The sequence below is a fragment of the Arachis ipaensis genome, chromosome B3, assembly GCF_059453495.1.
Source record: "Arachis ipaensis isolate K30076 ecotype BB chromosome B3, ASM5945349v1, whole genome shotgun sequence".
Lineage (NCBI taxonomy): Eukaryota > Viridiplantae > Streptophyta > Magnoliopsida > Fabales > Fabaceae > Arachis > Arachis ipaensis.
The window spans coordinates 68101395-68114274 of record NC_142438.1 but is presented as its reverse complement, the minus strand read 5'-3'; the positions used below and the strand labels follow the sequence as shown (position 1 = coordinate 68114274).

Here is a 12880-nt window from a genome sequence, read left to right as displayed (position 1 = left end):
TGAAGTCAACTGCACCTGAGTTTCTACCTTAATTTTAATACAATAACGGTGTAAAACAATCACATTTATTTTTTAGATGATCATTTACACAGTATATATATATATATATATATATAATTACTTTACACGCACAATGTATCAAAATTAAATTCATAAATAATAATCAATAAATTATCCATGGAAGGGAGCAATTGAGTTTGAAAAAGATTACAATGTTGGGAGAGAAGGCAATGCCGGTGAACTGATGCAGCAGCATTTAGTACCCACACCATCAAAGTAGTTGGCTGACTTTCTATCACATACATTTCCACTTTTGCCACTTACCCATTTAACAAATCAATTCCAATTATATTTTTATTCATATGAAGATGATTATTAAATGATATCATTTAATAATTTTTAGCTATTAACTTCACAACTGTATCAAAGTTTCTATCTTTTATTTATGCATAATTATTGACTCTTCAAAAAATCATGTTACAGTGGAAGTGTTATATGATGAAACATTACATTATCTGTTGGAACATGTTATTATAGTGTTACACCTGTCTTGTACCTAAAGCGTTCTCTTTTCTCAGCTTCACTAGCTTTATAGCCCTGTTGTTTCTTTTTGCTGGGTTCACATTATTGTGTTCCAAATCCCGTCAATGATTGCCTATCTCACTCTCAATCCATGTGTCATACCCCATTTTCTTTGAACATGTGTGTGTGAGAAAAATGAGCTCATAAATGTGTCAGAAAAATTAAGCTAAGCTAAGTGTTTGTCTTCTTCCTTCTTTGTTTTCTTGTTAGGCTAATCAGTATCACCGACAGAACCAAAACCTTTTAAATTAGTAACATAAACAGTTTAATATAAGTGTTGTTAATTAAGTACATGCATTTGGATCTGTTTGATTCCCTTCCCTCCTCTCTTTCACAAAGCGACAGCATTTTCACATGCATGTAACAGATTGAAAGCCAAAGCAAGATTGTGTTTTGTTCTAACAAGAGGCGCCATGAGGAGGAACCAGATAGTTTTGGTTTTGGTTTGGGTTATGGGCATTTGTGCCACCACATTGTTGTGTGCAACGGTGGACTATGATCACAGAGCATTGCTCATCGATGGAAAACGCCGTGTGTTGATATCTGGTTCTATTCATTACCCTCGAAGTACTCCAGAGGTGCCCCTCTCTTTCTCAATGTTTCTTTGTTACTTTCTAGTTTTTTAATGTTTTTAATTTTGGTTCCAGATGTGGCCAGACCTTATTCAGAAATCCAAAGATGGAGGATTGGATGTTATTGAGACATATGTTTTCTGGAATCAACATGAGCCAGTTAGAGGCCAGGTTTGGTTCTTCTCTTCTGTTCTGTTCTGTTTTCTTAACTTTACCATTTTTCTCATTCCCTTATTCATATGCTTCTTTTTTTATTATTTTTTATTTTTATCTGCAATGCAGTGTGACATATTTGAATTTAAATAATGGAAGCTTTTATCTTGTATTAGAAGTTGAAATAGGAATAAATCCACATGCTACTATCAGCTGAATTGCTACTATCCTTTCTTTTTGCTTTGTTTATTTCATAGTCAAGTTGATATAAACTAAAACATGATAGATAAAAGTGTGAAGTGCTGAACACTCTTTCACTTCTCTATGGCATCCTTAACATGTTTTCAATAATAATAATAATGATGATGGCATGAATTTGGCACAGAAAGACAATAATTGGTGACACCAAATGTTCCAATGAATGTTGTTGTTCTTGGCAGTATAATTTTGAGGGCAGGAACGATTTGGTGAGGTTTGTTAAGGCAGTAGCCGCTGCCGGTCTATACGTGCATCTTCGGATTGGTCCATATGTCTGTGCTGAATGGAATTATGGGTAAAGTTTTCTCTATGTGTTCTTTCTCTTCTCCTTAGGCTTTCAATTTCTGATACCTGACCTTAACTTCTCAACAGTGGTTTCCCTCTTTGGCTGCACTTTATTCCGGGAATTAAATTCCGAACAGACAATGAACCATTCAAGGCAGAAATGAAGCGATTCACGGCCAAGATTGTGGATATGATGAAGCAAGAAAAGCTCTATGCTTCACAAGGAGGACCTATTATTTTATCTCAGGTACCAGGTTTTAATGTAATGTTACTTTCTTTACAGCAATGTGTATATTTGTTATTAAGAATATGCTTACTTTCTAATGCCAGATTGAGAATGAGTATGGAAACATTGATGGGCCTTATGGCGCAGCAGGTAAATCATACATCAACTGGGCAGCATCAATGGCTACATCCCTTGATACTGGTGTTCCCTGGGTCATGTGCCAGCAAGCAGATGCTCCTGATCCGATTGTAAGTTCGCTCCTTTCGAATGTCTTAAGTGTTTGTGCTTTATGTTTTACAAGATTATCTGTCTACATTGATCTCACTTGATTTCGAATCTATATGCTTGCAGATCAATACATGCAACGGATTTTACTGTGATCAATTCACACCAAACTCTAACAAAAAACCAAAAATGTGGACTGAGAATTGGACTGGATGGTTAGCATCATTTTCTATATGAAACAATTAGTTATTTCAGTGTCATATATATATTTCTATCAATATTTTGGAATTGCAGGTTTCTTTTATTTGGTGGTGCTACTCCTCGTAGACCTGTGGAAGATATCGCATTCGCTGTAGCTCGCTTTTTCCAGAGAGGTGGAACATTTCAGAATTATTATATGGTAAAGCAATCTTATCAATGCTTTGTTTTTTCATTAACCATAACTAATAATAACTCTGCAACTTTTTTCATTGCATGATTTGAAAACAGTATCATGGAGGAACCAACTTTGACCGCACAAGTGGTGGACCTTTCATTGCCACAAGTTATGATTATGATGCACCAATTGATGAGTATGGTATGCTCTCAAGCAGATATATGAACTGAATTCCATGTACAATAATTACACTAAGCAATGTTCTGTGTGCATGTCTGTGATTTTTAATATCTATGATTATGCTGCAGGAATTATTAGGCAGCCTAAGTGGGGCCACCTTAAAGATCTGCATAAGGCCATAAAGCTTTGTGAAGAAGCATTGATAGCTACTGATCCAACAATTTCATCTCCTGGTCCAAAACTAGAGGTATAACTGGATTTGCATAAGGCCTTTTGTATGTTCTACAAAAGAATAATCTCTACATAATGAGTTCCTTTTAATTTATAGGTTGCAGTTTATAAAACAGGAGATAAATGTGCTGCGTTCCTTGCCAACGATAATGATAATTCCGATGCAACAGTAAAGTTCAATGGCAACTCATATCAGTTGCCAGCCTGGTCTGTGAGCATCTTACCAGACTGCAAGAATGTAGTGCTCAATACTGCAAAGGTTTGTCTCATCAACTACACTCACTCTCATGTTTATGTGGCTTCAGTGATGGATGGTTCATGATGTCAAAGTGTTGCGTAGCATGTAAGAAAATAACATCTTGTTTGACAGATTAATTCTGCATCTATGATTTCAAGCTTCACAACTGAATCCTCAAAAGCAGACACTTCTTTAGAAGCATCTACTTCAGGATGGAGCTGGATTAGCGAACCGGTTGGTATTTCGAAGGCAGATTCATTCGCTAAAATTGGATTAGTTGAGCAAATAAATACAACAGCTGATAGAAGTGATTACTTGTGGTACTCACTAAGGTATAGGCCTCCATGGTTGAAAGATCTTTCCTCTTACTGAAAATTTTTGTGCTCCTTGCTGACAACATTTTTTCTTGTGCTTTTAAAGTGTTGATCTTCAAGATGATGCTGGTTCTCAAGCTGTCCTTCATGTTGAGTCGCTTGGCCATGCACTTCATGCTTTCATCAATGGGAAGCTCGCAGGTAACTAAAATTTAAGCAATGACAATTGATGATATTTCTGGATAAGGATAACCCTGCATCTATGCATTTTCTTCCTCTCTATCTATTTAAGTCTGCAAAGCATTTGGAGAATTCATTCTTTCAACTAAGTTTTTCTTAGAATAATTTAATCATGATTATATAAGATATTGTTCAAAACATTTCAGGGAGCAGCCAAGGAAATGGTAACAAGCGGGCACTCGATGTGGACATCCCCATCACTCTTGTGGCTGGGAAGAACACAATTGATCTTCTTAGTTTGACTGTCGGACTTCAGGTTCATTTTATGCGATAATATAACATTTACAGCAGGCAAATTATGATTTAGTCTATAGCATGCAATTAAGTGTTATGCTTTTAGGCTTCACCATAAATCATTAGGCTTGATCAGCTAATTTGAACCTTTTACACATCAGAACTATGGATCTTTTTTCGACATATGGGGAGCCGGAATCACTGGTCCAGTTATATTGAAAGGTTTGAAGAATGGCAACACTGTTGATCTCTCTTCTCAGAAGTGGACTTATCAGGTTGGCCTCAAAGGTGAAGATTTAGGTCTATCTAGTGGAAGTTCCGGACAGTGGAACTCGCAATCTACCTTGCCTAAGAACCAACCATTCATTTGGTACAAGGTAACATTTTGTTTCTTCACACTGCTTAGTTTTCTACCTCTATACTTGCTACTAGCTAATATAGCACATGTTGGATTAGACGAATTTTGCTGCTCCATCTGGAAGTAATCCGGTTGCAATTGACTTCACCGGAATGGGAAAAGGCGAGGCTTGGGTTAATGGACAGAGCATTGGCCGCTACTGGCCTACTAATGCTGCTCCGAATGGCGTTTGCTCTGACTCATGCAATTATAGAGGGCCTTATACTTCAACCAAATGTCAGACAAATTGTGGAAAACCATCACAGACATTGTAAGTGTTGGATATAGTTAATGAGAAGAGTTGAAAGTAATCCTAACTTTCTGATAAACACTACTCTTGCTGCAGATACCATGTGCCGCGCTCGTGGCTGAAACCAGATGGCAACATTCTTGTATTGTTTGAGGAAAGTGGCGGCGATCCGACAAAGATTTCTTTTGGTACCAAACAGGTAGCTAGCTTGTGTGCACACATATCAGATTCTCACTTGCCACCGGTAGAAATGTGGAACTCAGACACGAAATCAGGTAAGAAAGTAGGGCCTGTGCTGTCACTCAAGTGTCCTCATCAAGATCAAGTCATCTCTTCCATCAAATTCGCAAGCTATGGAACGCCTTTAGGAACTTGTGGCGACTACTACCACGGACGCTGCAGCAGCAATAAGGCCATGTCCATTGTGCAGAAGGTGTTACTTTATCTCTAAGTTACTACTATGCTTTATTTATGTATTCCCTTTTCAGTTTTGTTTAAACTAACTCAAATGAGGTTTTAACTAACAGGCCTGCATTGGATCAAGTAGTTGTAGTGTTGGAGTATCAACTGATACATTTGGAGATCCTTGTAAGGGAGTGGCAAAGAGTTTAGCAGTTGAAGCAATTTGTACTTAAACAGACATTTTTTACCATCTTGGATTGATGGAGTATTGGTTAATGCAAGTGCTTCATGCTAAGAGCATTGCAAGATTGTATTATTGTAGTAAGCCAGGAAATAATTGCCAAAAATAGAAGATTAGTATAGTCCCACTTGCATGGAAAAGAAAGAAAGTCTTTCAATGATGCAAGATACGTGATTATAAATAACTCTTCCAAAGTCTCACTTCCTTAATTGAAAGTAATTGTATGAGGAAAAATTTTACTCAATTGGAAAATTTAAGGAGCATTTGAAGTTTCCTTTTAACTCTCTTATATTATTATCAAGAAATCATGTGTACAATAAAAAACAGTCATTTATATATATAATAATTAATTTGATGATTAATTTTGGTATGCAAATAGAAATTTTTTATAGGTAATCTGATTAAACATTTATCTACCAAATAGAAAAAAAAAATCTAGTATTAGGTTTCTAGTTGTAACTTGTAAGTAATGTTGCCAAGTCTTACCCAAACCAAAATTGCTTGCATCACCTTATTCATGTTTGGTAAGTAACCTTCTTTTCTTTATATTTGATTGAACCACGAAAAGCTTCCAACTTGCGACACGCCAGGGTCAGAAAAGACGACTATTTATTTTCTTCACATTGAATAATATTTAGGGTTGTGTTCTAATTTTGTTTTTTACCGTAAAAAAAATATAAAAAAAAAATCTAATTTTGTTTTTCAGTTATGTTGCCATGTTGGTAGTTTGATGACAAACGAAAACAACCGAAAGTGGTGTAATGTGTAAAATGGCCAAACTGTGTTGCCGTTGTTCCATTCTTTCTAATTTTCTAAACCTCAGCCCATAACTTTACATATTTTCTATTCCCCCCCACTAAATCTCTCCTTTTTATCGTTTACACCCCCAACTTTTTATTATTCCCACTTTCCGTCCCCTCACTCCCCACAATGATTTATTCGATCTAGGGTTTTTTTTTTTTTTTATCTATATTTTAAAAAAATTCCCCGCATTCGAATTGCGGCAACTTCTCGAATCTCAAGCTTTCAGCTTTGTCATCCCATTCACAATTGCAATGTAATTGCAGCTGAGATTGTTTCCTTCAATTCGCTTCTTGAATTACTGGAGCTACTCGATCAAATTTGGAGCTAGGGTTCCCAAATTTGGCTCCCCCAAAACCAACCAACTGCCGAAAGTTTAGTCTTTTGAAGTTGCAAGCAAAGGGTTCTCGCACGTTTTCGTCCTCGTCGAGGACAAAGAGGTACCTTGTTGTATCTATTTGTTATTATAATAATAATAATATAATATTCTGTTCTGTCACTGTCGTTTCCCCTCCTGAAAGTTCTATATTCTGTATGCGATTTTGTCTCTTTTTTCCCCCATCAAATATTCAGATAAGTTTTTAGAGTATTTTATTGATGGGGTGGCTATTCTTATGTCTTTCTTTTTGAGGGGTCTCTTTTTTTATTAGTTTGTTGATTTTCCTCTGTTTCCTTTCAGGGTAAAAGGTCAACGAATTTTGCATTGGTGAGGACTGGGCTGAGCTTATAAACTGGAGTTCAAGCAATGTTGGGTGTGAAACGTAGTGGGTTTAGTTTCTCTTCCTGTTTTCTTCATCTAGCTGAATGGCATCCTTTAAAATAACAGTGTTAAGCAGGGCTTGAAGCCCTTCTTTTTCTTTCGTATCAGGTACTATCTTCTTATTAAATCATTAAAAGTAGCGAGTACAATCTTATTTTGTGCCCTGATCCATGAAATTCTGGCAATCTGATTTAGCCTTAAACTGTTTGATGAAATCATACTTATTAGGATATGTGCTTTGGCCGTTTGAGGTGAATCAGATTAGTGCTGTGTATTTAGATTGGTGAGTGCTGTAGTTTGCAAAATGATCAGTTTCTGTAATTGTTTTGGGATAATCAAGAAAGGAAAAAATGAAAGGGCTAAGCAAAGTGTAAAAAAAATTTTCTCACGGGGACTGTTGCGTGGAGAAACAGATGATTTCTCATATAGTGGTGAGTTTACTAGTAACACCACCAGTGGAGATGAAAGTGACAGCCAGCCTCGAGCCAACCGATCGGAGGAAATTTTGAACTTGAGAGCAGAGAAGGACATGGCTTGTAGGCGGGTACCTGTTAAGGAGACCAACAAACTTGTTCGTGAAGAGGTGATTCATAATTGTGTGGATAGCTGCCTTTTTAGTTTTTTCTGTAATGTTGCTTTCAACGTATAGTCAAGCATCTTCAAGACTAAGTGTGCTAGTGAATGGTTGAGTTCAATAATGCTGAAACATGCGTTCACGCAAAATTTATCTGATCTTTTTAAGTAAAAGAATTCTTATCAATCTTTGATGAAGTGACACATGACAAATAAAGATTTTTTTTTTAAAATACTATTTTTACCACTTTTGGTAGTCTTGACATTAAGCTGAGGTTGAAACTTTGTAACCCTTTTGAGTAATTCCTTTCTTGATAAAATGATGTTGTTTGATCCATATAGCCAACCCCACCTACTGGGGCACGGCTTTGTTGTTGTTGTTGGCTTCTTCATTGATGGTAGTTTCTTTCTTCTTAGTTTTGTTTGTTGTTTGTTCTATGTTTCTTAGATTTTCAGAGTAACAGTTTTATATCCTGTCCATTATATATAGAGTTGAATTGCATGTTATTTGTGTTTGTCCAAACCCGTCTGAAATATGGTTAGTTATTTGATTTCTCAATTGTATTGCATGTCTCTTTTGCCAGTTTATGTCAATTGCTTTATTCTAATTATATTGTCCTTTCAGGATGAAGATGGGAACAAAATGATCAATGAGTATGTTCGGGAGTACAGGATTGGTTCAGGTAGTTATGGCAAAGTGGTAAGTGTGATGTTTGTGGAATTTTGATTTTTATGTTCTCAGTCAATAGTTCAATACAGCTTTTCTGAGCCTTTCCATTGTAAATATTGCAGGTTCTATATCGAAGTATTGTAGATGGAAAGCATTATGCAATTAAGGTAAGGATACCCTTTGGTATGGGCTGGCAGATTATTTCATGGTAACAAATATAGCTGGTTCTTTGAGGAGGAAATGGGAACTGGTCATTGTAGAGGGTAGTGTGTTGTAGATAGTTAGCTACACTAGCTAGTTTGACTCTGAAATTCCAGACTCTTTTATTAGGAGAATAGAAGAACTTATGCAACAACCAAAGGCTCACTGCCATGTGCATATGTACAATAGTATTATCAAGATAAGAGCATAGTTTCTCATTTATTGAGGTTGAATCTTTTTGAACTGCAGTCCTTTCATAAGTCCCATTTGCTGAAGCTTCGAGTTGCAGGCTCTGAGACCGCCATGTCTGACGTTCTGCGTGAGGTACATTTTTATACAGAAGAAGCATTCATATAGTCAGTTTTAGAAAATATATAGTTTTTCTTTTGCAAATGCTTTACCTTTTATATTAACAAATTCCCCCCTTTTCCCACAATTTTGTGTGCGTTTTTTCCATGATTGTGAATTTCTGGTTCGTTACATCCAATGACTTGATTGTTACAGCTTTTCTTTACTGTCCTGCAGTAAGTTAAAATGTTCATATTCATTATTTTCAGGTACTTATTATGAAAATGGTGGAACATCCTAATATAGTCAATCTCATTGAGGTGATTGATGACCCAGAATCAGATTGCTTCTACATGGGTACTCATGACTATTTTCCTTTTGCTTTTGTTACCGGAAATTTTCTTTCATATTTGAGCTTTAAGCTTGAAAATAAGAACTTGTTGACATTGTGTGTTTAATTGCTATTCTTTTCGTATGCAGTGCTAGAATATGTGGAGGGCAAATGGTTTTGTGAGGGTTCAGGTCGTGGTTGTGCCTTGGTGGAAGACACTGTTAGGAAATACTTGCGTGATATAGTATCGGGATTAAGATATCTTCATGATCATGTATGATCTCTCAACAAATCGTTTTTGGTTTATTTTGACTCAACTCCCCCCTGTTCCCCTCTGTTCCTCTCTTTTACTTGTACATTTTTTGCTACTTTGCTTTGGAAGACTATGTTAGTATGATGATTGTTTACCCTTTTTTTGTGTGTGAAAAACAGAATATAATACATTTGGACATCAAACCCGATAATTTGTTGATTACTCGTGAGGGTAAAGTCAAGATAGGGGATTTCAGTGTCAGCCAGGCTTTTGAGGTAATGTAAATTACTGAGCTTAAAGAATTATGATGGTTGAATGATATGAAAGCTGAGAAGTTTACAAGTCTTCGACATTACATTATGTGTGAAAGGTGACTTTGATACTTAAATTTTCTTCTAGCGAAAATATCAGGAGTTATAATGTAAGAATTATGCCTATCTGGGGGGCAGTACATATGAACTCAAAACGACTAATCAGTCATATATTGATGACATTACATGGTTGTTGGATACCCTAGAAAGTAATATTGAAACTTGTACTTGGTTTCACCATGCAGGACAATAATGATATACTTTATCGATCACCTGGCACGCCTGTTTTCTCTGCACCAGAATGTTGTGTAGGTTAGTTTACTTTTCGAGCTTGTAATATACTTAACACTATGGAAGCATATGATCTCATTGCAGTTATGTTGTTGATATAATGTAGGTGGTACGTATCATGGTAAAGCTTCAGACACATGGGCAGTTGGAGTTACTTTGTACTGTATGATAATGGGTGAATACCCATTTCTCGGAAAAACGCTTCCAGATACATATGAAAAAGTACGAATTATTTTTCATTATTCGCCACGTGAATAGATCCTCTCATTTCAAAATTCCACATGCTCTTATCTTAGGCAAATGTTTGCCGTTAATCAGGAACTAGAACATAAAAGCATAGAGCGAATTTTGCATGAAGAGAATCCCCTCTCATTACATACCGAAGTGGATTAATAGGCGCTAATCCAACTTTTTTAAAAGAATTCAATGTAAAGTAGATAGTTAGATATTTGATGCTTCATGTTTTCATCATATACTATAGAATCTCAGCATATTGTTTTCTTCATCCAGATAGTCAATAATCCATTAGTACTCCCGGATGACATTAACCCACAATTAAAGAACTTGATTGAAGGACTACTTTGCAAAGGTACACATGATCATGCATCATTTGTGTTAAATTCCTTTTGTGGGGTTTTAAACCTGTTTAAAGAGAACTACATAATATCCTATTTCAATTAAAATTGTGTGGTTGTGTGGCAGATCCAAAAGCAAGGATGACATTGAATGAAGTTGCAGAGCATAGCTGGGTTATTGGAGATGATGGGCCCATCAGTGAATACTTGTGTTGGTGCAAACAGAAGAGGCTTCTGGTGGAACAAGAACACCACCCTTAGAAGATAGGACCACTATGCTTTTGCCTTCACAGAAAGATAGGATTTTCTTTTTGTACTGTGAAAAGGCCAATATATTGCTAGTATACCCTTTGGACAACATGCATGAACTTTTTGTTATAGAGCAGAGCAAGTTTCCAAGGAATCCTTGTAATTTTAAGTAGCTAATCCTTCTGTTTTGGTACATAATTAATTAATTGTTTATTGAAAGTGATTGATTTTTATGGACACTTATTATACTCAAAAAGACCTATATATAGTGATCCAAACAATCCACACGAAACTTCAACTTTGATTTTGATTATCAAATTTACAAAGCTATTCTGATATGGTCCTTTATTTTTTCTTCCCACGGTTTTTTTCAATTCGATAGGACAAAGATTAATTAGTCGCGTATTAGAGTTTCACTTACAGGGTGTTTTGAAACCTTTTGGAATTCAATTCCAGTGTTTGAAACAAAAATGATTAAATTAGATTAGATAGAATTTAATTCAATTCTATTGTTTTTTCTCAAAATCAATTCCGACTCAAATAGATCCGGTTTGGAATTTTATTTTATTGGGATTTTACTTAAAACTTAAAATGTTTAAAATATCCTTATAATTTAATTACTATTTCTTAACTTTTATCACTCACATTCTTTTAACTTCTTAACTTTTATCACTCACATTCTTTCAACGCCTCTCACTTTTTAACATACTCTCTCTTCTCTTACCACTTTCATTCTCTTTCTTTTTCTTCAAGTCACTTAATATAATGTATAGGTCTACTATATAGATCTAAAAAAATTATCCACATGTATAGATTTTATATGTTTAACCTAGATTAATGATACCAAGCGTTGACTAATACGTCTGAATATTTTAAATGAAGTTGTGTCAATCATAACACTAATAAAAAGTGGCATAATTTTGCTCTATTTTAATTACATAAGTTAGTTGTTATAATTTATCGTTAATAACTAGTTTTATTTTACTTGTTATGTCATTAGACCACTCAACAAGTTGGTTCTTAGTTCATATTTATTTTCTGTTTTTGGTTTATCGTTAGAATCAAATATGAAGAACTATTTAATTTTTTAATTAATAATAATATTTTTTAAATTTAATATTTTTAGATTAATCTAATTTTTGTTTTTTAAAAGAAGTGAACACATTTTAGTTAATAACAAAATTTAGTTAAAAAATTTATTTAATATATAAATATATTTATTATTTAAATATAAAATTATATTAATAAAAAATAAAATTATCTATTATAAATTTTAATTCATTTGATAAATATTCTACTGAAATTTTATTTAATTCTATAATTTTATTAATTTATTCTAAACATTAGAATTCAATTTAATTTTATACTATTAAAAGTTTTAAAATAAGTTATTAAGAGTCTGTTGTTCATCAATAAATTACTGATACATAAAACAAAATTCTCATCAATAAATTGCTTATACATAAAATAAAATTTAAATTCTTAATATTTATTTAAATAGATGAGTAAACTAACCACTTATCAAGTCGGTTAATATGTCCTTTATTATCACAGTGCGTTACTGCCAACCCTGTCTCAAACCCAACTACCCAAGTGCTGCGTCACCAATTCAATTTTCCTTGTGTTAACACTTGCATGCTGAACTCACAGATACGTGTCCTTTTATTCCTTCCCTTTGCATTGCTATCAATTAATTAATTAATTAAATACTATCAAGTTTGCAAGGCAACTTTCAAGTTCTGATTGGGGCAGAGCTACTTAGCTTTGTACTTATTTTTTATTGATATTGATATAACTTTGGATCGAGAACTAAGCAGTTCCCTACTTATTAATTAGAAAGGAAAAGAAAAATGGGCATTGCAAAGCCATTATTCTAATGGGATAATGTATATACTCTCCATTCTTTTTCTATATCTTTAACCTAATTAATGTGTATCTATCTAGATATACATAATATATTATTACATCAATATTTTATGGTAAAAATTCAGGTGAAGTCGACTTCATGTAAAATTGATATCTTGAGAGCTATTAGATAAAAATTTAGTCAAATCAATCAAATCATTTAACAGTTCTCAAATATCAATTTTATGTGAAGTCGACTGCATTTGAGTTTCTACCATATTTTATTTGGGACAACTTTATGCAATTATTTTTTATATGTGGTACTCGA

At 34.4% G+C, this 12880-nt stretch overlaps 2 protein-coding genes across 4 annotated transcripts; both read left to right on the top strand.

Annotated features, from left to right (window-relative positions):
* The first annotated feature begins 286 nt into the window (after window positions 1-286).
* On the top strand, window positions 287-5685 carry LOC148570975 (beta-galactosidase 8-like). Its single transcript, XM_088507220.1, has 17 exons — window positions 287-1160; window positions 1230-1325; window positions 1748-1860; window positions 1938-2097; window positions 2181-2324; window positions 2428-2516; window positions 2596-2701; window positions 2791-2878; window positions 2986-3104; window positions 3186-3347; window positions 3459-3658; window positions 3747-3841; window positions 4027-4136; window positions 4276-4491; window positions 4571-4782; window positions 4858-5194; window positions 5289-5685. Exons 1-17 carry the CDS (start codon window positions 996-998, stop codon window positions 5394-5396), a joined length of 2520 nt encoding a protein of 839 aa, XP_088363346.1. The 5' UTR covers window positions 287-995; the 3' UTR covers window positions 5397-5685.
* Window positions 5686-6040: 355 nt separating this feature from the next.
* LOC148570974 (serine/threonine-protein kinase GRIK1-like) lies at window positions 6041-10963 on the top strand. Of its 3 annotated transcripts, none has more exons than XM_088507221.1 (13): window positions 6041-6645; window positions 6885-7073; window positions 7194-7548; window positions 8164-8238; window positions 8331-8375; window positions 8659-8733; window positions 8967-9054; window positions 9178-9302; window positions 9461-9556; window positions 9838-9904; window positions 9990-10105; window positions 10394-10472; window positions 10586-10963. In XM_088507221.1, the coding sequence occupies exons 3-13, from the start codon at window positions 7270-7272 to the stop codon at window positions 10717-10719; spliced, it is 1179 nt and encodes a 392-aa protein (XP_088363347.1). In that variant the 5' UTR covers window positions 6041-6645; window positions 6885-7073; window positions 7194-7269; the 3' UTR covers window positions 10720-10963. The 3 variants fall into 3 exon arrangements, with proteins under 3 accessions (XP_088363347.1, XP_088363348.1, XP_088363349.1); XM_088507222.1 differs by lacking the exon at window positions 6041-6645 and having other exon boundaries at window positions 6933-7073; window positions 7194-7248; window positions 7379-7548; XM_088507223.1 differs by lacking the exons at window positions 6041-6645; window positions 6885-7073 and having other exon boundaries at window positions 7189-7248; window positions 7379-7548.
* The last annotated feature ends 1917 nt before the right edge of the window (window positions 10964-12880 follow it).

What these genes read in the sequence shown, in the direction of transcription:
- LOC148570975 (XM_088507220.1), top strand. Translation starts at nt 996, where the DNA reads ATGAGGAGGAACCAGATAGTTTTGGTTTTGGTTTGGGTTATGGGCATT. An exon ending in AACCATTCATTTGGTACAAG is followed by an intron (nt 4,492 to 4,570) that starts GTAACATTTTGT and finishes ATGTTGGATTAG; the next exon opens with ACGAATTTTGCTGCTCCATC. An exon ending in CCATGTCCATTGTGCAGAAG is followed by an intron (nt 5,195 to 5,288) that starts GTGTTACTTTAT and finishes TTTAACTAACAG; the next exon opens with GCCTGCATTGGATCAAGTAG.
- LOC148570974 (XM_088507221.1), top strand. Translation starts at nt 7,270, where the DNA reads ATGATCAGTTTCTGTAATTGTTTTGGGATAATCAAGAAAGGAAAAAAT. An exon ending in CAGGTAGTTATGGCAAAGTG is followed by an intron (nt 8,239 to 8,330) that starts GTAAGTGTGATG and finishes TAAATATTGCAG; the next exon opens with GTTCTATATCGAAGTATTGT. An exon ending in TGTCTGACGTTCTGCGTGAG is followed by an intron (nt 8,734 to 8,966) that starts GTACATTTTTAT and finishes CATTATTTTCAG; the next exon opens with GTACTTATTATGAAAATGGT.